This window comes from Chinchilla lanigera, unplaced genomic scaffold, assembly GCF_000276665.1.
Source record: "Chinchilla lanigera isolate Chin_1 unplaced genomic scaffold, ChiLan1.0 scaffold00047, whole genome shotgun sequence".
NCBI lineage: Eukaryota > Metazoa > Chordata > Mammalia > Rodentia > Chinchillidae > Chinchilla > Chinchilla lanigera.
The window spans coordinates 3950389-3975938 of NW_004955448.1; the positions used below are offsets into that span (position 1 = coordinate 3950389).

The 25550-nt window shown below is 34.9% G+C and overlaps 1 protein-coding gene across 17 annotated transcripts in view; it reads left to right on the forward strand.

The window, feature by feature from the left end:
- Mbnl1 (muscleblind-like splicing regulator 1) overlaps positions 1–25550 on the forward strand; it is a 200261-nt gene that overhangs the window by 85527 nt on the left and 89184 nt on the right. The window contains exons 2-3 of one of the 17 annotated variants that reach the window (XM_013518612.1): positions 2553–2669; positions 4785–5708. The exons of 14 other annotated variants lie outside the window; for them this stretch is intronic. Coding sequence is in view for 1 of the 3 variants with exons in the window: in XM_005393048.2 (XP_005393105.1) it covers positions 2664–2669 (6 nt within the window). In the remaining 2 variants the exon portion in view is untranslated. The remainder of the gene's footprint in view (positions 1–2552; positions 2670–4784; positions 5709–25550) is intronic. 2 more of the 17 variants (XM_005393048.2, XM_013518613.1) reach the window with 2 other exon arrangements.

Here is a 25550-nt window from a genome sequence, read left to right on the forward strand (position 1 = left end):
AGTAAATAAACTCCTAAGTAATATGTCACCTCAATCCATGCCACATAGGCACCTAAATAATTTCTTCTTGTTAAGTGCTGCCAAATGGCTGAGTTTCTTAAAGCTTAAAACTAAATTGTAACAGGCGCAAAGGTCCTTCACCATAAGTATATTGTCTCTGAAACTTTTCTAGATGTTTTTTAATGTTAATTTATGTTAGGTTAGATTTGAAAAAGCTGAAGCTGGCCAGAAGGAGTTGAGAGAGTTAGGCTTGCTGCCAAATTAAAGAACAAGTTGGTTTCTCTTCTTTATTGCCTCCTCAGCCTTACGTCCAGGGCCCAGGCTTCTTATTTGAACTGTCTGGTGGCTTTGTGTCCTCAAGAGCTAATTAAGTAAAGTCTTTTCATTTGGTAAATACTCAAGGATATACTTTGGTCCAAGGTTGGTTTCAGCTCATATCTTGTGAGATGACCCTTGCACTTCTGAAGTTCTCCCTGAACACATAATTACTGTCTAAGCCTTGCACATAATTAAATTTATTTGCCAAGATAGGAATGAAATATAAATATGACTGGCAGCAGTGGTAATCCCCCCAAACAGAATGACAGACACTGGGGCAGTAATGTCACTACCCTGTTAATACCTTTGAACATGGCACACATTTGAGAAAAAAATGTGAAACTGAATTTATCTTTGACATTCTAAAGTCTCAGACACATAGAAAACACTTGTTAATTTCTTAATACTTGTAAACATCATTGAGATGCATGCGTGTATAAGCTTATGTATGTATTTTTACATGCTAAATTTTTGAAAAGGAGGGAACAGTTTTTTCCTAGGGTTCTGGACAGATATGACATTTCTTATTCCCTTTCTTAAAGAGCTCTAATTCTCCATCAGTTTTCAGGACTCAGAGGCAGGCATAAAATCATAGTGTCAAGAGCTGCATTCTTTGTTAGTTGTAAAAACTTTGGCAACCTGATTAGTGCTGTATAGCTCAAATTCATTAGATGCACCATATTGAATGGGAGCATATCTACCTTGTTGATTTTTTAATAAAATATAAATGTTAATAGACATAAAAGCCTTGTAGAATTTCAGACACATAGTAAATACCATAGATATGTTACCTATTATTAAGTCTTTTATTGTCAATGTTTTGAACATTTACCTTACAAAAGAGAAACTTGTAGTACACCCATAAATGAAAGCCAAAGTTAATGTTACAGGTTTTTTTTTTTTTTTGGTTTTTCTCCGGTACCGGGAACCGAACTCACGACCTTGCGCTTGCCAGGCAGGCAATGTTACAGTTTTAATAAGATAATTTAGAGCTTGAGCTCTGGAACTATACAGTGAGGTTTTCTGTCACTGTGACCTTGAAAAAGTCACATAACCCAATGAAGCCTCAATTTCCTCATTTCCAAAATGAGGCAGTACTAATATCTGGTCTTTGGTAATGGCGTGAAGATAGGATGGCATAAAACATGCAAAGCACAGACAGGTACCTGGTCCTTAGTGAGTACTCAGTGTGAGTCAGCTTCTGTTCTTGTAATGCTTTGATGAAGGGATCACTGTAACGCATTTACACTTGAGAAATGTGTGATACTCAGAATCTGCAAACGTAGGCCTTCCAATTTTGCTAACAGGGATCATTGTTCTCTACTATATATTGAGTGTATGTCTTCATGTTTATAATTCTCTAATGAGTAAATGATTAGGAAAATATTAATCTTTTGTCACTTTTCCTTTGTATCTATTGAAAGAAAGAAAGAAAGAAAACAAACCATATATACTTTTTGTATGTGCAGAACTTTAATTCTGGATAAATAAATAATGCTTTATTAATGTTGTTTCATGTGTATTAGCTTTGTTGTCCAGTGACATTCTAGGCACTTGTTAAGCCACTTCCAGTGCCACCAAAAAGAAAAACTGATAGCTACCTTCAACATGGAAATGAAGTCTAAAAACAAATAAGTCATTGCTTGTTCTGTAAAATAAAGATCATGCAACCTGGTATTTCCCCATTTATTTTTGTAAAGATTATGAAACACTATTGGGAAAAGAAAAAAAGATAGTTCCATGTCAGGAAGGCAAATAGAATATTTAAAAAGGAGTGACAAAAAAGGCATGGTAGCAGTAATTTTATATGGTAACGTGTTTTTTTGTATTAACAAGAAATTTTGTGTCAATTCACTTGCTTATTGGGGTGGGGAGTGAAAGAAAAATTTAATAGGATGCATTTATCAAGATTTCCTTATAATGAAGTCAGCTTGTAAAAGCGTGTTCTTCCTTGGAATTAGAAAGTTAGAATTTCATAGTAACAGTATGTTCATCACCTATTCTGAGGGGCAGATTTTTAAGGATGATCACAGGAAAACACCTGTTTTGACACTGTGGGAAAGGCACAAACGTACCGGAAACTATGTAGGTGTAAACAAGAATGCTTTGGCTAGCATCCTGCAAGGAGGTGGGTCTAAACGGTCTGCTCCAGCTTCTGCTGCTGCTGTTGCTGCTAATATTGCTGGGACGGAAAAGTGGCTGTCCTGGCACATCCTTTACTCTTGGTGCTACAGCAGTCACTCAGGAAATGTTTAAGGGGAACCTTCTGGACCCTTTTCATGGCACCATGGCAAGAAGAAGCTGTGTGGTATCTATTGAAGATAAAGCGTGGAGTTGGCTAATGGATGATGGTGAGTGAATAAGGCACATGGGGAGCTAGTTTAGTAAGATTCCTTTTGGGTAGGGAGCGAGATGGCATACATGGAGGAATTCTGTGTAGTGCTCCATACATCAGGAACTTTGTTTTAGAGAGGAACTCTGATTTTTACCTTAGTAATCTGTTCTGTAATCTCTTACATGTTTTCATAAATAAAGTTCAGATTTGCTCCCAGCATAACTACTTGATACTAGTCTTAAAAGTGGTTAGATACTTTAGTCTGTGGAGCATAGTTTTCCATATAATTCCATAGTCACTAATTTCTACTCTTGATTTTCATTTGATCCACAGTAATCTAAAAAAAAGACTTACTAGTCTTCAAAAGCAATTATTTGTCCTCATTTCCAAATGAATTCCTTCTTTTTCACATTAATAGATTTTAAATTACTTTATATGCATGATTCTGGCTAGGATTATTTTCAATTCAAGATAATTATGTAAACAAATTAGTACAATATATACTGATATTAGATAGTTTTAAAGGAAACATCTTAAAGTAGCAGTACAGGGCCGTTTTCTTTAGCAAGTTCCTTCATTAGCAAAATGAATATTTTAATGAGCTGTCTCAAAGGTCTTACTCTAAAATTGTCTTTCCTCAGTGTACAGCTCCTTTGTTGACAGTCTATTTTGTGATTAGTAACATGTATGTGTATGTAGCTTCCCTCATGCTTACATCAGATACAAACATATACCAGTGAATAGCTTTCTTGTGTTTTTCATTAAAATATTGGAAGCAATAAGGATTTTAAGTTTTTTCAGGCAGTTGTAGCTAAAATTTTCCTAGAATAATTATTCCATGATTAGTAGATATTCTGTAAAAACTATAAACTTACAGTGAATGATAAAAGTTCTGATAAATAATGCAGGAAGAGACCTGTTTAACCTTTTAAAACTTTTATTGAATTTGTTTGACCATAGATCCTTCCTCACCTATGTACTTTTTAAGGGTGCCATTTCACATGTGGCAGTACCCACCAGTAACTATTGAGCACCTGTGTTCCTAGGCAAACTAGGTAGTGAAGATAAAATTGTGGAGCAAATTTGTTGAAAAATATAAATTATCGTTAATTCTTTAAAGTCAATTTATTACATTTAAAAAGATCAGCTTCTATTTTGTTTCTGTCATAGGGTTTCACCCAGTCTTTCCTTGTCCAAAGCTACTACATTGACAGCATCATGTTTTAAAATTTTAAATTTTAGTTCAAATTAACATTCTAAACTTACTGAAGTGGTATTTCAGAGAGAAATTCTAGCTGTTTGTCATCTTCCTTGATAAAGTCCCAGTTCCTTCAAATTTAAAATACTGAGTTCTTAAAGGAGTACTTGCTATATTGTAGTGTGGGGGTTATTTCATTTTAGAGCAATGTCTAATCCTTACTGACTTATTAAAGATGAGTAAACTTTGCCCAAGAAGGAACTGCATTTATTTAATATGTCATTAACAATATGTATTTTGGAAGTGAGGAGAGGAAATCAACTTTCTTAAAGAAGATTATTTCAAATAATTATAAAATTATTTGAGCCATTTGACAGCAAGTAGCATAGTTACTACTGTTTTTCTCTTTGATTTGAAGAACATCGTCAGTGATGCTCCACGAAGTTAAAAATTACACACATACAACTCATATTTGCGAATAGAGTTTCTCCTCAGCTATTTCAGAAATGTATAAAATACAGTGCATGGTTAACTTCTAGTCTTGAAAAAGTGAGAGTTCTTCAGTTCTGGTCATTTTTGTTTGATGCACATTGGGAATTACAGTGTTAAAGTCCTGTCAGAGTTTTAACTTCGTTTCTGGCTTGATTTCATCCAGCTGATTAAAGTAAATTGTGTTAGGGTCTGTTTCTTGTAGCTGTCTAATACTTAAAATTCAGTAGGCTCAAGATTGGCTCCTAAGGCCTTGCAAGCACTTGAAGAGCTGTGAACAGTGATTCCAAGCTCTTAGAGTCTCCATGGAAGGCATAACCTTATGAAGCATAGACAGATGCAGAAAAGTCTTACTGAGTATTTTGACAGTGCTTCAAAACGAAATTAATCATATTTCCCTTTGTTCCTCCCCTTTTCTTTCTTCCATCTCTTGCTCTTCTCAAGTCTGTGCACTCCTTGCCCACTTGCTTCTTTTTCTTCAATTTCTCTTCCTACTAAGTTCGTTCATTCACCCTCTTTTGATCACAGTAGAAAGTGATGTTTGATAGAATGTATATTGTATTTTTTTAAAAATTTGATTATCTTTCAGTTTAAAACCGAGTTGTGTTTAACCTTCTCTGTGTCTTTGCATTTTCTCTTCTAATTGCAGACAACTTTGCCTTTTACTCTCTGTTGCCTTGTGGATCAGCATCCTGGGATTGTTGTGCATTTGTAAACTCTGATATAGAGATTGTAATGACAGGATTTATTAACCTTCTGTCACTTCTAGAGTTTTAACCTCAATACGTCAGGCATGCTGTAATGTGTATTCCTTACTTTTCTTTCTAGAATTAGATCTCCATGCCCCTCCTCATCCATGTGTTGGCTTTCTTATGGGACGCGTGAATGGCCTATCTCCATGTATTTTGTTGCCTTTCTCCATTGCTTCTTGTGTTTTGGCGGGGAGTTTTGGCGCTACTGAGCTCTTTGCTGGTTATTCCCCTACTCCCAGGGTCTTGTGCTGCGTGGTCATGTCTCCATTTCCTTGGCCTTGTCTATTGACAGAGCCTTGGTTCCGGGATGGCTGCCTCTAAACCCTTGTGAGGGTGGGGAATATTCCTCCCCCTGCTGCTACAATTGAGCCCCGTGCTGGGTACCATGTTGCCCTCTACACTTGCTTTCAGTTGTTAAGGCTTCCCAAGCTTTGGCTGTGGCTCAGTGGTCTTGCTGGCAAAACCCTGAAACTTTCCTAGCCTCGACACTCAGTGGTAGCAGCAGGTGTTGGGATTTCTCCAAGCCCCTAAGACCCTGGGAGGAAGAGAATGGCTGGTGACATAGACCTCAGGAGTTCGCAAAGTGCCCAGAAACTTCTGCAGAAGATACGTAAAGGTAAGAGTCTGATTTCTCTATGAGGCTATTCTAGAAGCTAAACACTTCTCTAGCCATGGATTTAATATAAATGGAGTTTAGTAGTTAAATAATGTCCTCCAGGAACTCTGTGTTTAATCATGGAGCAAAATAAAGTTCTAGCATGGGGAACTTAAGTACTCAATAAATACTTACTGCAAGTATTTCTTTAAGGAATTTTGGTTGATAATTTATATTTTTTTTTGTTTTTTTTTTTTTTTTTTTGGTTTTTCTCCGGTACCAGGAACCGAACTCACGAACTTGCGCTTGCCAGGCAGGTGCTTTGCCACTGAGCTAAATCCCCAGCCCGATAATTTATATTTTAATGAAAGTACATTTGGCATTGAACAGTTTTTTAAAATACTTCATTTCATTATTTGAGTTGAAACTTAGGAAGTAGTGTTTTTCTCCTTCACAATCTGTAGTGTATATCTAGTAAGAGAAATTTTGAAATTTAAAATGGTTAAAAACTATAAATTATTTTTTACCAAATGCCTGTATTTTATTTACTTCCCTATTAATATTTCATACCAAAGCCATGAAATGAATATATCCTCAAATTCTTAATTTATTCAAAAGAACCAAATTCATAATTTATTCAAAAGAAATTAGAAGAGCAGCTCAGACCTTGGAAGACTAAGATTTGTTATTGTCTTTTGTCAAAATTACTATCTAGCACTCCCGAATGTAGCCGTCTGTTTTATTTTAGGGCTTTCTTTTCAGTGTTCATAAGGTATTATTCTACCTTCTCCTACTTTATGGGAGGAAAAATCGCCACATGTAGGGATAAACAACCTGTATGAAAGATTTGTGTTCAGGTATTTGGTGAGGAGTAGAAAAATCAATACATCTTAGAATGAACAACACAAAATAGCTTTGTGCCAGCTGTTACTTATTTATAACTCTTATTCTTTACCTTCTGTTCATAGCCATTAATATGTAAAATGCTATGAATACACCTTTTCTAATGGATCATTGTTAGCCTTAGTGTAAATTCATATCTTCATTTTTAACCTATTTGTTTCCTTTTCATGAGGAACTTAGTCCCTCAATTGATTCTCTGTAGCTGGATTCAAGATGCTGAGCTTAATGCCATATTGACATGCATTAATTTGACATTCACTTTTAAAAATTAAGATGCAGTATATTTACAAATAACCATACAAAATGAACTGTATCTATATTTGATAGTTTAGGATGCTTTTAAATAGTAAACTTTATTTTCATTGACATTTCATGTAACGTAATTTCAAAAGTAGGCCTGTGCTTCCAAATGAGCAAAAGAACAGGTATCCTGATATTTTAAGTCTTATAAGAGTTTTATTTTCACATTCTTTTTTTGGGTTAGTTATGGAGCTTCAGGGCTCCTTGTGTTGATATCCAGTATTTTACCCCTTGAAATTTTACCTACATATAACAAAAACAAGAGATAGCATCCATTACTATATAAGAATTGAACTGAATAAGATATACAATAATCTCTTGTATTTTTTACTTGAACCTCTTTATTGTAGTGGTATGATTTTTTTCCCTTCCAAGTTGTGTGGTTTTAAGTAAAATTTCAAATTTAAGTAAAATGTTAAATATGTGAAAATGTTGTTCTTATTTCTCTCAATATGTTAAAAATAGTGGAAGTTTGGAGATTATTTTTAATTCTTCATGATCCCGGCTGAGATACGGCAGCACTGACGGGATCTGTTCAACACATGTAATTCTAAGTTCGGCTGCTTCAGCCAGGCACTCATGCCACTGAGTTATATCCCCCACCCTAGCGCTAGTAGTTAAACCTAAAGCAGCCAGTGCTCCACGGCCAAAGCCAGGACAACGTAAAGGTAACAGTTGTATAGTCATAGGCTGGTCTGCACTTCATCGTTTTTCTCCCTCAGTGCAGACAGGAGACTACACCATGCGTGACCTCAGACCAACTTTGAGAAGTCACTTAGGGTACACAAGGCATCAGATGCTGATTTTCAAAAACTAAGGGATATTCAACAAAGTGCTTTATTTACACTTGAAAATACCCAGATTTTATTCCCTTAAAAGATAATGGTATGGAATGGTTTGAAATATTTATAGTGCATTAAAATGGATAATTGGTTTCAGATGTAAAAACAGAAAAGTGAAATATTCATGCTTTTAACTTTTCTAGTGGGTTTACAATTTTTTTAAATGCAACTTTTTTAAATAACTCCAGGAATAGCCTTAAGCTGGGAGTATGCGTTATTCTTAACTTTGTCCTGAGTGCATTTTCACTTGTGTTTTTCTAAAATTCTTATGTTCCTTTGGTATGAGAAATGAAACTCGTATAAGAATGTAAACTCTGAATTCTCTTTTAAGAAGTTCAATTCACAAATTAAGTACTTCTAAGTAATAAATTTTTTAATACTTATTTTCATAATGATATGAAGAACTTAAGTACTTAATTTACTGTAAATCTTAGAAGTGAGTGCTAGTTCTCAAATAAGGTCCCAGTCACAGTCATAATTATTCTTAGAGAGAATGTCTGTGTCATTCAGCTCGTGACACTTTACCTCTCAATTCCTTTGGTTTGCTCTCTTCCATGAATTTCTATTCCCTTCTTGGGGAGTATGAGGGCTGTCTGTCCTAGTGCACTACAAGCAGAATATTTACAGTGGATATTGACAAATGTGTATGGCACTTATTATTTATTTCTTTTATTGCTGTAGCACATTTTACTGCTGTAATAAAGCCTCATTAAGAATATCCATCTATAAAAGAAAAAAAAGGACAGTTATATGGTTGTTCAGAACAACTAAATGAGGGATGCGACCATCTATGTACTAACATTTTTTGATGCTTTAGAGGAGTCTTACTTTTCAAATGAAAACATTCCTGTTTATTATTTGTTTTAACTTGGAAAGAAAAACTCATTGAATCAGAATTACTCCAAATTAAAATGACTTTTCTAGTTAATTATAATAGTTGATTGATTACCTGCTAGTCACACTCCCACGGCAATCATTATCTTTTTTATTCTTCACCAAAGGCTTCTGAGGTAGTATTTTTAATTTCACCATGACAAATGAGGAAACTGAGGCCAAAAGAAAGAATAACTCATAGCTTGACACAGGGATTAACCCCAAGAAGTCTGGCTCCAGTATCCAGCCCGAGAGCTCCGTGCTAGCTGTGACCTCTGGCAGTGAGCTCCTAAATTCACATTCAGCCCTCCTCACGGGTAGTGGTGCCATGAAGCCTCTCCTCTCACATCTGGGCTACAGTTCTCTCAGTGGCTCTTTGACCTTGGAAAGTTTACTTAGTATCCTCCCTTAGCTGTAGCCCTTTCCAAAATATGAATAATCCTGTCTCTTTTTAGAGTTTTAAGGAAGATTTAATTCAACTTAATGTGAGTGTGTGTGCCAGGCACTTAGCACAGGGGCTATCATGTAGAAAATAGCCAAAAATTGTTGGTGTTACTATGTAATTTTCCCAAGGCCACACAGCTAGAAAGTAATTGAGTCAATCCAGACCTAACTCCTTTTGACTAGAAAACTAAAACTAGAACTTCTCAGATGAAGAAACACAAATGACAAGTAAATATATGAAAAAAATGTTCAACATCATTGGTCATTCAAGAAATGCAAATTAAAACAGCACTGAGATTCCACCTCACCACAGAAGGAATGGCTATCATCAAGAAATCAGCCAATAACAAATGCTGGAGGGGCTGTGGGAAAAAAGGGACCCTTCTCCACTGCTGGTGGGAGTGTAGACTGGTCAAACCACTGTGGAAATCAGCGTGGAGATTCCTTACAAAACTAAGAGTAGAGATCCCACTTAACTGAGCTATTCCCCTTCTCTGTATTTTTTTTCAGAAAAGCTGAAAACATTATGCAACAGTGATATATGTGCACCCATGTTTATAACAGTGCAATTTGTCATAGCTAAATCTTGGAAACAACCCAAATGCCCATCAGTGGAGGAATGGATAAAATAGATGTGGCATTTTTATATAATGGAGTGTTACTCAGCTATAAAAAATGTAAACTCAAGGTTTTATAGGTAAATGGATGCAACTAGAGACCATACTCATAAGTAAAATAAATTGGCCCTGCATGTGTAAACATTGTATTGTGTCCCTAGTGTATAAATAAATAAAACTAGAACACACACACACACACACACACACACACAATCATTTTCCACAAACAACAGGCACTGTATAGTTCTTTGGACTATAACACTTCTTTTCAACTGATCATGTATTTTACAGTTAAAAAGTTAGGATATCAGGCATACAGAAGGAAGTAGTAAGCATAAAGCAGATTTTGAAAGTGAGGTTTTCAGGGTTGGAATTTCAGTGCTATCATAAAGCTATATGATTTTAGGCAATTTACTTAATTCCTCTAGGGTTTTCTCTCTATCTTGTAAACTAAGAATAAAGCTAAAGAAATACTGTGTTGCATTATCATGAATATTAAATGATACATATGCAGTTTTAGGGATCAAGTAACCTGATGTTTATTAATAGTTGATAGGTATAAATTATCTATATAATACATTATGTGTGCAAAATTGAAATGCATGATTAGTGAGAACTATAGAATTGAAAGATGGATAGTATCTTAATGATTAAATGAGCTTTCATTCCCTTAGAACCTATATCTATTCACTACAGCCACTTGATGTCAAAAGTATGTCTGTGAAGAAGGGGAGAAAAGACGTCAAAGATCCGAATACTGGATGGTATCACTGGAGGGGTGGGCAAACTTCTTTCAGCATGGCTGACGCCCATGACTGACACTGGGGGAGTCATCAGATAGTCACTGGAGCTACCTAAATTGAGTGTTGGGGGTTTAGCTTTGAATGCTAGTCAAATTAGCTGCTACTAGAATTCAAGTTATATTGATTCAGTAAAATTCTCCCTGCTGAATTATTTAGCTTCCCTCACTAGATTCCTAATTTCCTGTGGCCAGGGATATTTATATATTTACTTATAACCTTATCACAGTGTTTACGTAATGCCTGCTTGACAGTTAGATAAAAGAATATAAGTTCTAGAGATATCTTACTTTTTTCTCTTTTTGTACACACAAACATGCATACAGGTGGAACTACACAGAACAGCTTATGCTTTTACTTTGCAGGGGTCATACTGGAACAGGACTTGCCTGCTATTACTCTAATTCTCATGACCCTTTGCCTCATGGCTCTGTATGACTGAATAATATCTGGGTCTAGCACACTGTGCATGGAAATGTTATACCTCTTTTTCCCATTCTTCCTAATGCCTGATTCCAATTTTCTTTGGCAACTCACCGTGAGAAATTTAATTAGGTAGTAATTTTGAGATATTGAAGCAATATGTATTAACTGACAAATGCATAGTAAAACCTATTGCACATAAGATAACTTTGATACCTTGAGTACCATCCCTTGTAGAGGTCTTCTCGGCAATTTAATCTGTTTTATCCTTTTCTAAATATGAGACAGTAGTACAAATAAAATCATGCAGTCTTTCCCTGGAGAGACTTTTTCATCAGAAATAAAAATGTCAATGCTAAGAGTAAAAGTATTTAAAAAGTTAGTGGTGTTTGGTAACCACTTTTTCTTATGTGGCAGTGGCTTTTGGTGTATGAATTTTTTAAAGAATATTACAATTTTTGAAAATATGCCACATGGCACAAGCCAAATATTTTAAAATAACTTTATTTATATGAATCACAGTATTATTAAACTGTGGTGTGTAAAACATTTAGAATACATTAGAAAAATTTGTACAAAATAACATTCACACCATTTCTAAGCAGAATTGTAAGTGTACTGTAGTAGTTTAGTTTCTCAGTGAAGATCAGTAGCTCTGGAGCCAGAAGTATAAGCTCAAACCCTAGATCCAGCTGGTTGTGTCGCTGTGGTAAGTTATTTGATACTTCTGAGCTCAAAATTTCTAATAATTGTAGTGAGAAATGTAATAAAATCATAAGATTGTTTTGAATATTAAATAAATTCATAAGCCTGAACCACTTGGAACAGTGCCTGGCATATACTACCTTGTCAATATACTCATTGCTGTTTGCTGTTCTTTTTGTTTTGTACTTCTTACAAAGTGCTTGTTAGAAGTGCTTATTAGCCTCTTGTTTTATGAGGTAGGGCTGATGGGAACAGTCTTAGCAAAAGGTAACACAGAAAGGCAATAGTAGTTTTTCTCAGTCAGGGAGTCAATTGCAAGAGGCCAAATTCATGTGATAAGGTAGGGCCGGAACTGTGAAGACTTACGCCTGACTGAGGCAGGAGTGAGCTGAAAGTGAAGTTGTGCTGATGGGCAGTGGGTACTTGGAGTAAGGACCGTTTGGAAAACTTAGGGAACCATTCTTAATTGTATCCACCCAAGATCAGTTTTGCATCTCAATGTCATATAATCAGAACTTTCTACCAAAATCTGTTTAAACTGTTGTTTCCTTACATTCCATATTTATAGCTCTCCCATAACTTGTATTCATGATTTTCAGAAACATCCACTTTTCCCCTTCCTTCTTGATATGCTCTATATTGTCTCATTCTTCTAGAAGAGTATAATTTTTAGGTGTTGGTGTAAGAGTTATTTTCTAACAGAATAAACCTGATGATCATCAGTGTGACTAGATACAGATTAAGCACACGTTTTTCCTAGAATAATTCTCATGTCGGATTTTCTATTAAACTTTGTATTACTATTTTCAGGTTAAAAAAATATGGTCCTGCAGTTATGCTTTTCAAGTTTGTCTAAGCTATTTCAAGTCACCATAATCATCTACATCAAAAAGTGAAGGTTGCCCAGGAAGAAAGTACAGAGTGTCTCCAATTAAAAACTCTAAAATAGCAAAGGTTTCACAATCTGTTTTCCTGATTCCTGACCCTGAGTTGGAAAAGATGTCATGTCCCATTTATCTCAGTGGGTGTGGTAACACTATCTGTCCAACCTCCACACCAAATTTTATTTAAAACCACTTAAAGAAAATAAGTAATTTATACTGTATTTTCAAAGTCTGGTATTGAGATATCAAGTTCATACTTTGGTGCAGTTATAATTTACATGTTTTTAAACAAACATTGTTTAAAAACAAAACAATGTTTTTAAACAAACATTGCATACATAATATAACAAAGGAGTTCTAACTCTACTACGTTAAGATTGCTACTATTAAAGAGACACCATTGAAAAGGACGTCTCAGCTCTTAAGTTTGCTGTGTGTTCATTACAGAATAAAAATTATTTCTTTAAAAAATATTTTCACTGGGTAAAAAAGTAGCATCATTAAAAAACTTGATTAATTTACAAGTACTAGTTGACAAGTTATTTTAGAAAACATTTTTACTGAACACCAAATTGAGTTATATTATCCTTTTAATGATTTTTAAGTTGTCATTTTCTATTTCAAAGACATTTTAAATTTAAGTCTCATGTTTTAAATCTTCAGTAGGCCATTTTCTGCCTGTAGCTCAGACGTTCTAATCCTTCTAGAGATAACTTAGTTTCTGGTAAAGACTTTTCGTGATTTGGATTTTTTAGTGGAAGTCAGGAGCAGTACGACAGAGAAGACTAAAGGTCGCCTAACAAGATAGTGGACAGAGCACTGGACTTTGAGTCAGTGACAGATCGCATGTTACTCTGTGAACGCCGTGTGCACTCTGAAGCACACTTTGGCATCTTGATCCCTTGGGCTGAATGAAACCAGTAAAGCAGAGTACTTTCTGCCCACTCTTCACCTTCTTTGTGAAGAAGTTAACAAAGCAGTGTAGTATAGTAAATGTTCACTTTCGAAAGTAGACTCAAAATTCAGTCTTTCGCTGAATTATCCCACAATTGTATGTTTCTCCCATGAGCATTAACATTGAAACTATAATTACTGTTTTATGACTGCTATTGGCAGTGTACACGTTAATCTCTTTTAAAGAATAATGGAATGTGGGAAAGAGTTCATACTCTTCCTTCAAGCTAAGTCATAGATATTAAAAAGTAAGATATTTAAAATTTAGTCCAAAAGTATTTCACTTGAACTTCCCAAGTCAGAAAATGAATATGTAATAGGAGAAAAGATAAGGTACAGACAACAAAACTCTCTGCTCCTTATGGAGAAAATGTGTTTTTAACAAACATTAGAGAATATAGAGTGTGCTATACCAACAAAAATACTGTTTCCTCAAATAGCTGGATAAACAAGCATATAGTTACTGAATAAATGATTATGTATTATTGTAATTGAATGAGTGAGAGAACAAATAGACAAATTAGTAGGCAGTGCATTCTTTCTCGTCATTATAGGACAGAATACTTCAAAGTACTACAAATAATTCACTGAAAGAACTACAGTGAAAATCTTCATTATTCTCTTCTGTTAGCTATGACAGGATCAAAGTTTTTTAGTTAAAAGACACTGTTTATATAGTTTGAGTTACCCAGCATTTATAGAGCTTTGGGGAGTAGGGAGATGAGAAAAGAGAAATCTTAAGCAAAAAGATAGTTAGTGCTATTCTGAAAAGATAAACACTGGTCCTTGTGATCATAATTTAAAGTAAGTAGAAATGTGTTAAGAAATGAAACTAGAAGTAGAAGAATGTAATGTGTTTTCTATCCTCATTTGGTTTTTATGCAACAATTACTAAAAGAATAAATGGCACTATGCATTTTTAAACATTCAGCCAGTGGCAGTAATAGCGGCAGTAATAGTATCAAAACCTAAAGTGTACTAAGTATTTTTGCTGTAGAAAAAGTCACTGAATTTGACACTATCATTGCAATTTTTTAACCACTTGAGAAAAAGGCAGAGAAACAGGTTGAACATCTTATGAGACTAGGGCTTGTTGCAAGTCTTAACAGATTATGGAGGGCATAATAAGCCTTACCACCACCTCGGAACAGGAAGAGTGGTTGCAGAAATAAACTGAGGTGAAATTTGAAGGAAAGAGCTTGTGCTGAGGGAGCACGTTCATATCAGGAAGAGAACTGGCTGTCACGGCCTCCCCAGGGGCCCATTCCAGAGGAGTGCTTCCCTTGTGCTAAGTAAGGCATGTGTGGAAAGGCTCTCTGCAAGCATTTGAAATGCTGGAGTAACAGGTCTTCGGGGGTTGCTGTGTAATTATTTCTAGCTATTGCATTTATTTATCTTAGTTCTGATTTTTGGAGCTGTTGTTTTTTAACTTGTGTTACCTACACTGTCTTGTTCATTGTTGGTATATAAACAAGAAAGTTAAATGTTGATGGCTTTATTTAGTGAATAGAATAAATGGAAACTTGTTTCTGATTATTTTCTAAATGAATAGAGCTGAATGTAATGTTATATTCATAGTACATCAAAAAACAGGAAAATAAATGGAAACTTGGACTTCTGAATGAACAAGTTACTGTAACCTTAGCTTCTGATTTTATCTGTGCTCTACCATAGAAAAGATTTACTATTTTTACTAAGCCTAGGGGAAGCTGAACAAGGCAGCCTGTATATCATTTTATCATTTCTGATTAATCTGTTAGTCATCCTAATAATAGGAGATAAACTTGTATTTTTCATAGTTGTCATTTTTGAACAGTAAAATCACATAGTCAACTCATAGTTCAGGAAAATTTGAGGCAATGCCTTGAAAAATAAGAGCACTCTGAAAGTGAGTATGGGAGGTATTTATGCTACTGTTTTATACTCTTTTCTCCAGAGATAGGTAGGAAAGTCAGTGGAAAATGACCTGGAGGCTTATAGTTTGGATAATTAGGAATGGAGCATTGCCCAAAGAAATAATCTTTCTTTTCAAGGAGAATAAGCAGTGGAAATTTAACTGACTTAGTTTGGGGTGATAGAATTTACAGAAAGACATTGTAAATCATTTGCATTGATCCGGTAGTGCTACAGGTTAAGGCAAAAATGCCCAAGAATAGGATGTAGTCAGCAGAAGGGATCTACACACAGTTCTTAGTGCATCTTTCTGTAATCATCAGTCAGAAAGGAGAGAAATCAAAATGACAGAATGAATAGTTAATGAGTAGGAAAATGAGGATGGTACATTATCTAGAAAGGCAAAAGAGAAAATATTCAGGGAGGAAGTAGTTATGGTGCTAAAGCTACAGAGAAGACATGGAAACAGAACATTTGCTGGCACTTACAAGGACAGAAGTAACCTTGGAAAAAGATCTGAATAGAATTAAGAAAGAGTAGGATCTAGACTGCAAGCCAGATTCCAAGAAGATGAGTCACTAGTAGGGTGGGAGTTGTATATGAGGACTCAACAAGTTTGGACAGATCTATAAAGAAATTAAGCAATTGAAAAAAGAAGTACTGTAAGTGAGTGTCAGCTGGAGAACTCAGCACAGAAGAGGAGGCTCTTGTAGAATACTGAAATTGTGGATTTTCCAACTCATGGAGGTTACAGAAATTGAGAGGGAAAGAGTGAAGAATCATTAAAGTAGGGATAATGGATGAAGCTGTGTTTCAGAGAAATTGAGAAAGGATTAAGAAAAGGTGGGTTAGAGAGTTTGGGTTGAAATAGAGGTAAACCAAACACTTCTTGAGAAACAAAAGTAAAGGAGAAGCCACTCAGCCAGTGAGATTACTCTCCAGAATATTTTCTGACCCTTGAACTTTATCATCCTTGTCTGGATGACACAGTGCCTTTGCTTACCTCCTTTTTTTTTTTTTTTTTTTTTTTTGGGGTTTTGGTTTTTCTCCGGTACCGGGAACCGAAATCGTAACCCAGCACTTGCCAGGCAGGCGGTTTTGCCGCTGAGCTAAATCCCCAGCCCTGCTTACCTCCTTTATGTATTGTTTTTGAACCACTTAGCTTAAATTCTTTCTTGCTTTATCACCACATTGGCTGATTTTGTGAGTAAGGAACATGTCCTATCCATACGTGCATTGATTGGATGCTCCCTGCTCATGTGCTTGAATGTATTTCAGTAACCTCCAAAGCTAGTACTGTTAGAAAAAAGGCTTTGCAGACCTCCTACCTAGGCGAAGCTCAAATGCTGCTTCCAAAACAAGGCCTTGCCTTTAAGTGAGTAAGTCTGGTCATTGTATCAGACTTTTTTCCTAGTTAAAAAAGTTACAACATAATTTAGAATTTAGAATTGAAAAGCCAAATGAAAATTTAACCATAATTCATTGTAGAAAGCAGAGACATTTGACTGAAGAAAATAGTTGTAAGACAAAAGCCTGCAAAGCAAGTAGTTGCTAGATGTTATTTATATCAAGCAAATAAATTAGATTATATCACTAATTTTGATCCGACCCACTCAGTAGTATGCACAGATGTCTTAAAATAATTGAATTGTTTCCTGATCCTTTCATATCAAAAATAACTATAAACAAGTGTAAAAAGCTCTGGATTGTCTTTGCATTAATGGTTGCCATTTATTTTTCCTAAATTCAAAGTTTGCTCAAATTTTATTAAAAGTATACTTTCACAATTGTGATAATTTCTCAAATACAGACTCTTTTTACCTGTATACACATAGTGTAACAATTTCAAAACTACGTTTTTGTATCGAAATACAGAAGGAGTCTTAAGATTATGGGCTCAAAAATCAGACTGCTGACATTTAATTCTGGCTTCAAGAATAGATACCCATGTGACCAGATATACATTTCTATAAACTATAATTGTCTTACCTGTAAATATGGATTACTTAAAACACTTGCGTGGAGTGATTTTTAAGAAATGAAAAAGATAAAGGTAATAAAACATACAAAACATGTGAGCAGGTTCCAGCACATGGTGAACCCTTATTAAATGTTACTGCATTTCCAAATTATATTTCAGTGATTCAGAAATCTTTGATAAGAATGTTTACCACTGCTCCAAGCACATGGTCACTCTCTACTAATCTACTTTATGTTTTCCATAAATTACCAGTAATTCACTTCTCAAAAGAGCAGAGTTTCTGAAACATAGAAACTACTTTTTTATGACCTTAGACTCAGTATTGTTTAAAGTAAAAAAAATCAATACCTAAATCATGTAAGTCTATTCCTTCTGAAAATAGTTGTTTTATTTCTCTTCAAAATGCATAGAGACAAAACATGTAGGCTGAGTAAAATCTGACTGATAACTTTCATGTGTTTATTTTATGCAATTATTATTAATCATCATAATCAATAGAGAACATTAGCTAGGTTTTGCCCTTATTAGGGAGGTACAAGAACATAAACTTTTTGGATCATGTCGAATGCTATTAATTAAAGTTTTTAAAGACTACTTTATGATAAGTAATTTGCACAAATATAAAATAACACAGTAAACATTTTTTAAACATTGTTTTTAAAAAGTAAAGCATATATTTAAATCATGGCTGATACAAATTTTCAATTTTTGTTTCAGAGGTCAGGATAAGCTGTTACTAGTTAACAACAAGCACCTCAATTTCAGTGAGCAGTTTATCCCAACAAAGGTTTCTTCCTTTATTTGTAATATCAACAGTCTACTCCTTCACCATTAATGCAAAGATTGAAGCTTGGTCCTTCTTCCTCCGCCGTGTGAATTCTAAGTGCCCAGTGCTGTGAAAGAGAAGGGAGAAGAGAACAGTGACTTCTAATCATCTTAGCTCACAAGCAAACTATCATTTATGCTTAGATCCCCTTGGTTAAATGTATATGGTGCCAACTTCATACACCAGAGTCTGGAAAATCAGGTCTTTTTATTAGAGTGCTCAAGTAGAGAAAAAGTGCCTAGAAATTGACCTAGCCACTCTGTGTTTTGTTTCTCTTTTGTGTTCTTATTTTGTGTAGGGGGGGCAGGGCAGGAGGAGGCAGGTCGATGTCATAAAGTAGATGTTTCTGGGTGATTTTAAATGTAGAACATTAACTCTGCAACTGTTTATCGAGATTTTTGTACTATATCAGGCATATTAATTACCGAACAGTTTATCTTAATAGATCCTAATCATTTTTGGTTAATGTTCTATTTTGAGAATCTGAGAGATGTTACAAAACACAGTGCGCATTAGCCAGCTATATAACCCACAAATCTGCCACGCAAAACCAGGAATTCATAAAATCTCTGCAGCGCACAAAAGTCTCCATTGTAGTCCTCCTGGTATTAGAGCACCCGGCCAGTGCTACTTAGATTGATCAAGTATTAGAAAAGATGAGAAATCAGCATGAGTATAAATTTTACCTGCCTTAGGGTGAGTGCTAAGCAGCCATTTAGAGAAAATGAGGACTTAGTGCCTCAGTTTAAATGGAGGAGGTAATTTGGTTGTTACCTAGATATAGATTAATTGAGGAAGAAAGAGGAAGGCATAGTTATTGATGAAAGTGTAATCAAGAGCCAGATGGCTGACTGAGCACTCAGCAGTAACTTCTCTTCATGGTTTCTTGCTAGTCTGTCCTCTGAGTTGTTAATGATAAGTGGATTAAACTCTTCATGTTTTATGGCTATACTGCAGAGATGCCAGTGATTTGCTATTAAAATATTATGCACTTGAGTTTGGGGCTTGTGCAGATTAATGACACAAAGGATTTCCACAGCTTCTGTATTCAGGGCTTCTTCATTCTGTAACACTGTAAGGCACGTATCTTTCAGTTTCCAAGCATTTCACTATAATTTTACATGTTTTACCATATCAAAAGAGTCTGTTTCAAAAACATTGCTTTATTAAGAATAAATCTAGGCACATGTTGCTGAGAAGTTAACACAAAACAGCATTTTTAATTATAGTTCAGGATTATTTCTTTTCAGAAATAAAAGCTTGTTAATATGCCCATCTTATGGAAATTTAGGAAATTCAGATTACATAAATAATTCTACTCATGTCTTTTCTTTCATGGAAGATTTTCCTATCATTTTAAACAGTTTTCTCAGTGGATTATCATTACTTTGTGAAAAGTCTATCGAGTCACCAGATTTGGCAGCTATTATTGAAAGACAAAATTCTGCTTCTCATTGTTCTTTTTTCAGAGGTTGGCATGACTTTTTGTATGATCAATATATGCTGCTTTCATGAAAGAATAAGGAAACAAATAAAAGTATGAAAAAATAGAAAATGTAGGACATACTCCCTGCCCAAGTACCTGAACTGCAAAAGAGCATCAGATGCTGGAACACCAAACCCAGACTTTCTTAATACACATACCAGCTTAACTCTGTACCACCTTATAGAATTAGTACATAACAGTATATCTTACTTTGTCATTATGAGGATTAAGTGAATTAGTATATCAAATGCCTTGTACAGTATCCATGCCTGGTTAAATTTTACTTTATAAATGTAAGCCCCCAGGGTTATGTAATTAGGATATGAATATTTAAATTTTAAACTAAAGTAAAAATCAGAGGGATTTTAAAAATTGATATTAAAAATAAAATATTTTAATCTTTGTTTTATTATTAACCCTGGAAATTGATGTTAAATTTGTATTTTAGTTTTAGCCTAAAAATTTGCATGTTATTTAAAATATTATGAAATTTTAAAACACTTAAGTTTTAAGAGGATATTTAATTAACTCTTTCCTCCATATTTTATTTTCTTTCATTTTAAAATAAGCAGTGGTCTAGAAAATGCAATTTTAATTAATAGTCTACATATGTCATAGATAAACTGTTAAGATAAACTGTGTTACTACAGGTCTTCCAAAACTGAGATGAAAATACTGAATATCAGCATTTACCTGTTGTGCCATTGGAAAGTAAACATTTCAAAACTAATCATGAAATTGTTTTAAATATAACCTTTGCCCCAAGAATTAATCTTCTTCCATCAGATTTCACTTTTCTAATAGAAAAAGTCAGAATTGGAGTAGAAAGGCAGTACAAGATACCCTGTATTTTTGTCATTTTTTTGACTCGAGTCATCCTACAGCACAAGGTCATTATGGAGCTCACTGCTTCGAGGCAGAACCTTTTGTACCAAGTGAAGCAATATACAGCAAACACAGGCATGACCATTGTGGCCCGAAAACCTATCAGAGCGCAGAGAAGAAGAGAAAAAGCCTGTCACCCAGCCCCTGCAATACTTGAAGAGTATATTACTCTGGTCTTTTCTGAGATTGCCCTTCTCAATTTTCATGTGCACTAAGAGCACTAAACTTTGTGTATGAAGCCTATGTCTGCTCTTTAAAATAAGCAGCTGAATCCTCGAATGTGTTACAGAGGTGAAATTATTTAGCAATCCAGCGTTGCTTAAAAAGTCACCCTTTAAAAATGTACTGATGTAAGTGGACATATCTCCCTCCCCCTCCACTCTCCTTTTCCATAATTCTCAAAGCTAGGAAGTTCACCTGGCGTGACATCTTGTGAAGCAGTGGAGCTCCCTGCCAAGGCACACATCTTTTAAGTTTATGCTGCCTGGCAAATTGAAATTGACTATGTGGAATAAAATATTGTAACTATACCTTCAGGTCTTTAATTTTCTTAAGTAGAAATTTTTTTAAAATTTTTTAAAACATAAAAATATAATTACTTTAGTTCTCTATTCCAGATGTGCCTTTACATATATATGATGTATGTGTAAAGTTTGTGTATATTCTTACAGATCTCTAATATATCTTAGTGCAAAACTATATGTTTGCTCTATATTATTATTCTTATAATCCCAACTGTAATGGGTCCCGTAATTGGGAAGCAGTCTGTGGATGAGGAGAAATTATTCTTAATCACAGATAAACCATGTACTATCAGTATGACCCTTGCACTTCACTTTGTTCATTTTCTAAACAGAGATCATTCAGTCCTGAATTTGAAACATGTATTGCCCATTTCTCTAAGCTGCTGGGAGACTGTGATTGTAGAGAACCAAAGTACAACACTGACCCATAGAGAACTTCACAAATGGTAGCTGTGGTTAAAGATATAATTATTCACGTCTCTTAATGGTGACTCAAGGATGGAGGGTGGATTCAATTTTCAGAGGCCCATGATTATAGTCAAGACCATTGCCACCCATTAATTATATGATCTTTGACCAGGCATTTCACATTTTGGCTCTGGTTTTCTTACCTTCTTACCACTAAGAAAGGTAGCATCTGCTCTGATTACTTCATGGACTGTTGTGAAATAAGAGAAAATAAAACAGTAATGAGTTACGTAAACATAAACAATGTTAGTTTCCTGGTGCTTTGTTGGTGCTAGAATGGAATAGATTGTGTCTTTTAGGAGCAGGGACACCAGCCAGTACGTGTGTGTGGGCTGAGATGGTTGACAATTGTTCCAGTGTGATAATTGGAGTTCTGAGGATGTTTATGTGTTGGTGGGTTGGAGCAGAGCAGAAGAAAGAGTATGTAGACAACATTATCAAGGAAACTGTATCTCAGACAGTGAGTCTGTATTTTCCCACCTCATTCGTGCTTCATGAAGCTGTTACTCCCACAGGGGCCTGGCTGTAGACTGACATATAAGTTACTGATTAGGGAAATCTAAGCCTCCATGAGATGATGTTAAATGATAAGGCAGAGAGCTGCAGAGAGTTTCAAATAAGGCATGCCATGTGTCATCAGCATATCAAAATATAGATGGCAGCAGAGAGAAGAAGAGAGCTCATACTGAAATCAATATGTGATATGTATGGTCCATGGAACAGAAAACACCTGAGAAAAGGGCAATGAAGACAAAAGTTGTGTATTAAGGAATATGTATTTTTGTAGCCTGTCCTTTAAAAGGGAAAAAGAGATTGTAGGATACTAAAGTTCATATGCTGTGTATGCTATAATAGGTGAGGATATCTTCTCGGATCCTATGAGAAGTTGACTGTGAATAAAGAATCATTAAATTTAAAAAGCAAGTTTTGATTTAAATAACTTTAAATAGCATTTTATTCACTATTTATAAGTATGTCATTATTTTTTATTACTGATACATTTTACTAAAGGTTAAATTTGTTCATGTTTAAACACAAATTTGTTAACAATGATAGTGACAATATATTAAGTTATTGGCTTGTTAAGAATTATGTTGACCTGAATTGTAAACTAAGGAAAGAATAAATGAGTAAAAAGGAGAAGTGTAGAGTAAAAATTGCATTTTAATATTCAAAGGATTCATTAAGATAAAGGATTGAAAAGAGGGCAAAAGATACTTGAAACAATATATATTTGTTTCAGTTTTATATAGCCATATTCCATTAGTTTTCTTCTTAAATAGATACATTTCCTTTGCTGAAAGGGAATGGAGGTATTTTAAGTGATAACATTCTGGTTTTTCTTTTTTCTTTTATTCATAATGATAGATTATAGTTTACATCTTTTGTGATCATGGCTTGCATATGGAAACATGAGAAATTTTTTTCATCAAAGGAACTGAGTTATCCACTTCAGTTAATCTTTAATTTTATGAAGATTTTATCTATTTCTAAACTATTCAATGCACATGTTATTGAAAGATATCTATTGTTAAAAACACAAATACATTTGATTAATGTCTTTTAAGGAGAAAACAATTTGAAAAATAGGTTCGCTACTTATGAACAATTCCCATAGAGGTTAAAAATTTGTATCCCCAAACTAGCACAATTTAAGCTTGTACACCTGTTCAGTCATTTGACTTGAACTACACATTAAGCAAGAAATGGCTTTTGCTTCCTACTTTGCTGACATTAGCAGGAACTATATATATTTTGACCTAGTCACTTGGGCAGGACAAATTACATTGCAGTTTTCAAATCATTGGATTTACAAGAGGCATCCAAACTGATTTGCTTACCACCAGATTTTTGAACTAAGTTTCAAAAAATACTCATCTCTATTTCTCATGTAAATATTATTTAGGATGTTGTTGAAGTCAGGGTTTTCAGTAGTTACTTACATTGAGCTGCTTAGTTGGTTCCTTACTGTCTAAAGGTGATGGATAGCTGATATTTAACAACTTCCTCTTTGAAAGGAAGTTCATTTGTCAGATTTGCTGATTTCTGTTCTCTAAATACTGATTTCAAGCTACTGAAGTGAGGTCACTGGATATAAAGTCAAGGTAGGTTTCCCACAGTCAGCTATGGCCAGCCAGTGTGATCGGGGTACCACATCCTGGAGGGATGAGCATTAGAGAATGCCTTGATTTCCATTCTGGCGGTTGGGGACAGACTGAAGCAAAAGTAGACATGGCTCCAGACATCTCTAATGGTGTTAGTGAATGTGGGCATAGATGCTCCTTGCCTCCTTTGTCCGAATACAAAATTCCTCCGTAATTGATAGTGACTGGAAAAGGTACTACTGAAATGTTAAGTAAATCATCCCTGTTTTACAGTGCCTAACTTTGTTTCCTTTGCAGAGCATACTCAAGCTATAAAAATCAAAGCAGAATAATATAGAGAAAATATTCCCAAGAGATATTTAGAAAATTATAATCTTATTGACTCTTCAAAACACTGCCGAAAACAAAGAGGGAACTCTTTATGCTGCTCCTCTCATAACACCTGCTTGTCAAACCCTCAGTAGATTCTTTTGGCTCTTTCACAGCTGCCAAATTCCTTGGCTTGGGCCCTAATGATTTCAAAATGTTTAGGGATACTTTGTGTCCGATATCAGTATTATGTTTCTTTCCTAGTGTCTTCAGCCTAACACATGTTAAATGGGCCTTTGCCCTGCACTTATAATCAGTTTAGTCGTTTCAGTCTTTCTTGCTGTTTCTACTATACTTTCACACTTAGTTAAATCAAAGACAGCTTCGTTGTCGTACATTCTATAGCAGAGGCCTCAGCCATGCTCCAGACTCTAATGGTTAAAATTAGTGATAGTTGGAAGTTATATGCACATCTTACCATTATCTCTGGTTGTATTAATATGTTTTAGGTTTTTTTCATTGGAAGCATCCAATATATATAAACTCCCTCTCCGCTGGTGTAATTTAGGTCATTCGTTCATCCTGGAGTCTCCTTCCTTTGTTTCTTCTCTATCTCTGTCTTTGCATACTCATCTCAGGAATCATCCTTTTCAGCATCTTCCCTCACCAGCTTTCTCTGCTTCCCAGGCTCCTTTGGGAACTCTTCTGGTATGCTTCTGCATTGCACTGTTGACAGTTCAATATTTATACATTCATTGTAATGCTGCCTTATGTTACCAAAATTTCATTTTGAAATTTTTCAAAACAAACAAAAACTTCAGTATTAGTATAATAAATGCCTACATACTGTTCAAGTAGATATACCAATTGTTAACCTTTCATTTTGTTGTTATTATAATTGTTGCTAATGGCCAAGATGAGGGATCAAACTCAGGACCTGGCACATACTAGGCAAGTACTGCATTCCTGAGCTGCACCCACATGTCTATTATGTTTTTATGTATAATACACACATGCACACACAATATATATTCATACTGTTTTCTGAATCTTTGAAGAAAATAAATGGCATCTACTCTGTGCCTTTTTTCAGGCAACTTCACCTAGATCCTGCTATTCTTAGATTAATTATAATTAATTTTGAAGATTTGTATCTTGCTCATTCAGTCACCAAATAATTGTTAAATAGGTATTATATAACAAACACTGAAACTTAACCTTGAAAGTGTCAGTGTGTGGGTGGCCAGACTTGAAGATGTTGTGTTTGTGGTGTAATTATAACTTGATTATAAGAAGGATGAAACGTTGCCTTTGAACACAGAGAAAGAAATCATTATGTCCAGGTCTATGACAGTTCCATTCATTAATCCATTTATCATCCACTTTATGTTAGATTCTGGGCAAGATTTGCTCTACATAGTTCTTTACCTTTAAAGAGTCTAATTTTATATAGATGATAGAATACATCTTCAAAGAAAATTCTTAAGTACCATGGAGGAGAGGGACAGGGAGGTGGGGAATCTTCTTGTATAGATCAGGTCATGTTTGGCTAGTGATTTGTAGGGTAAGGATAAGGACTAAGTAGGCAGATAAAGAGAGAGAAAGCACATTTGAGACTGAGGAATCATTAATTTCAAGCCA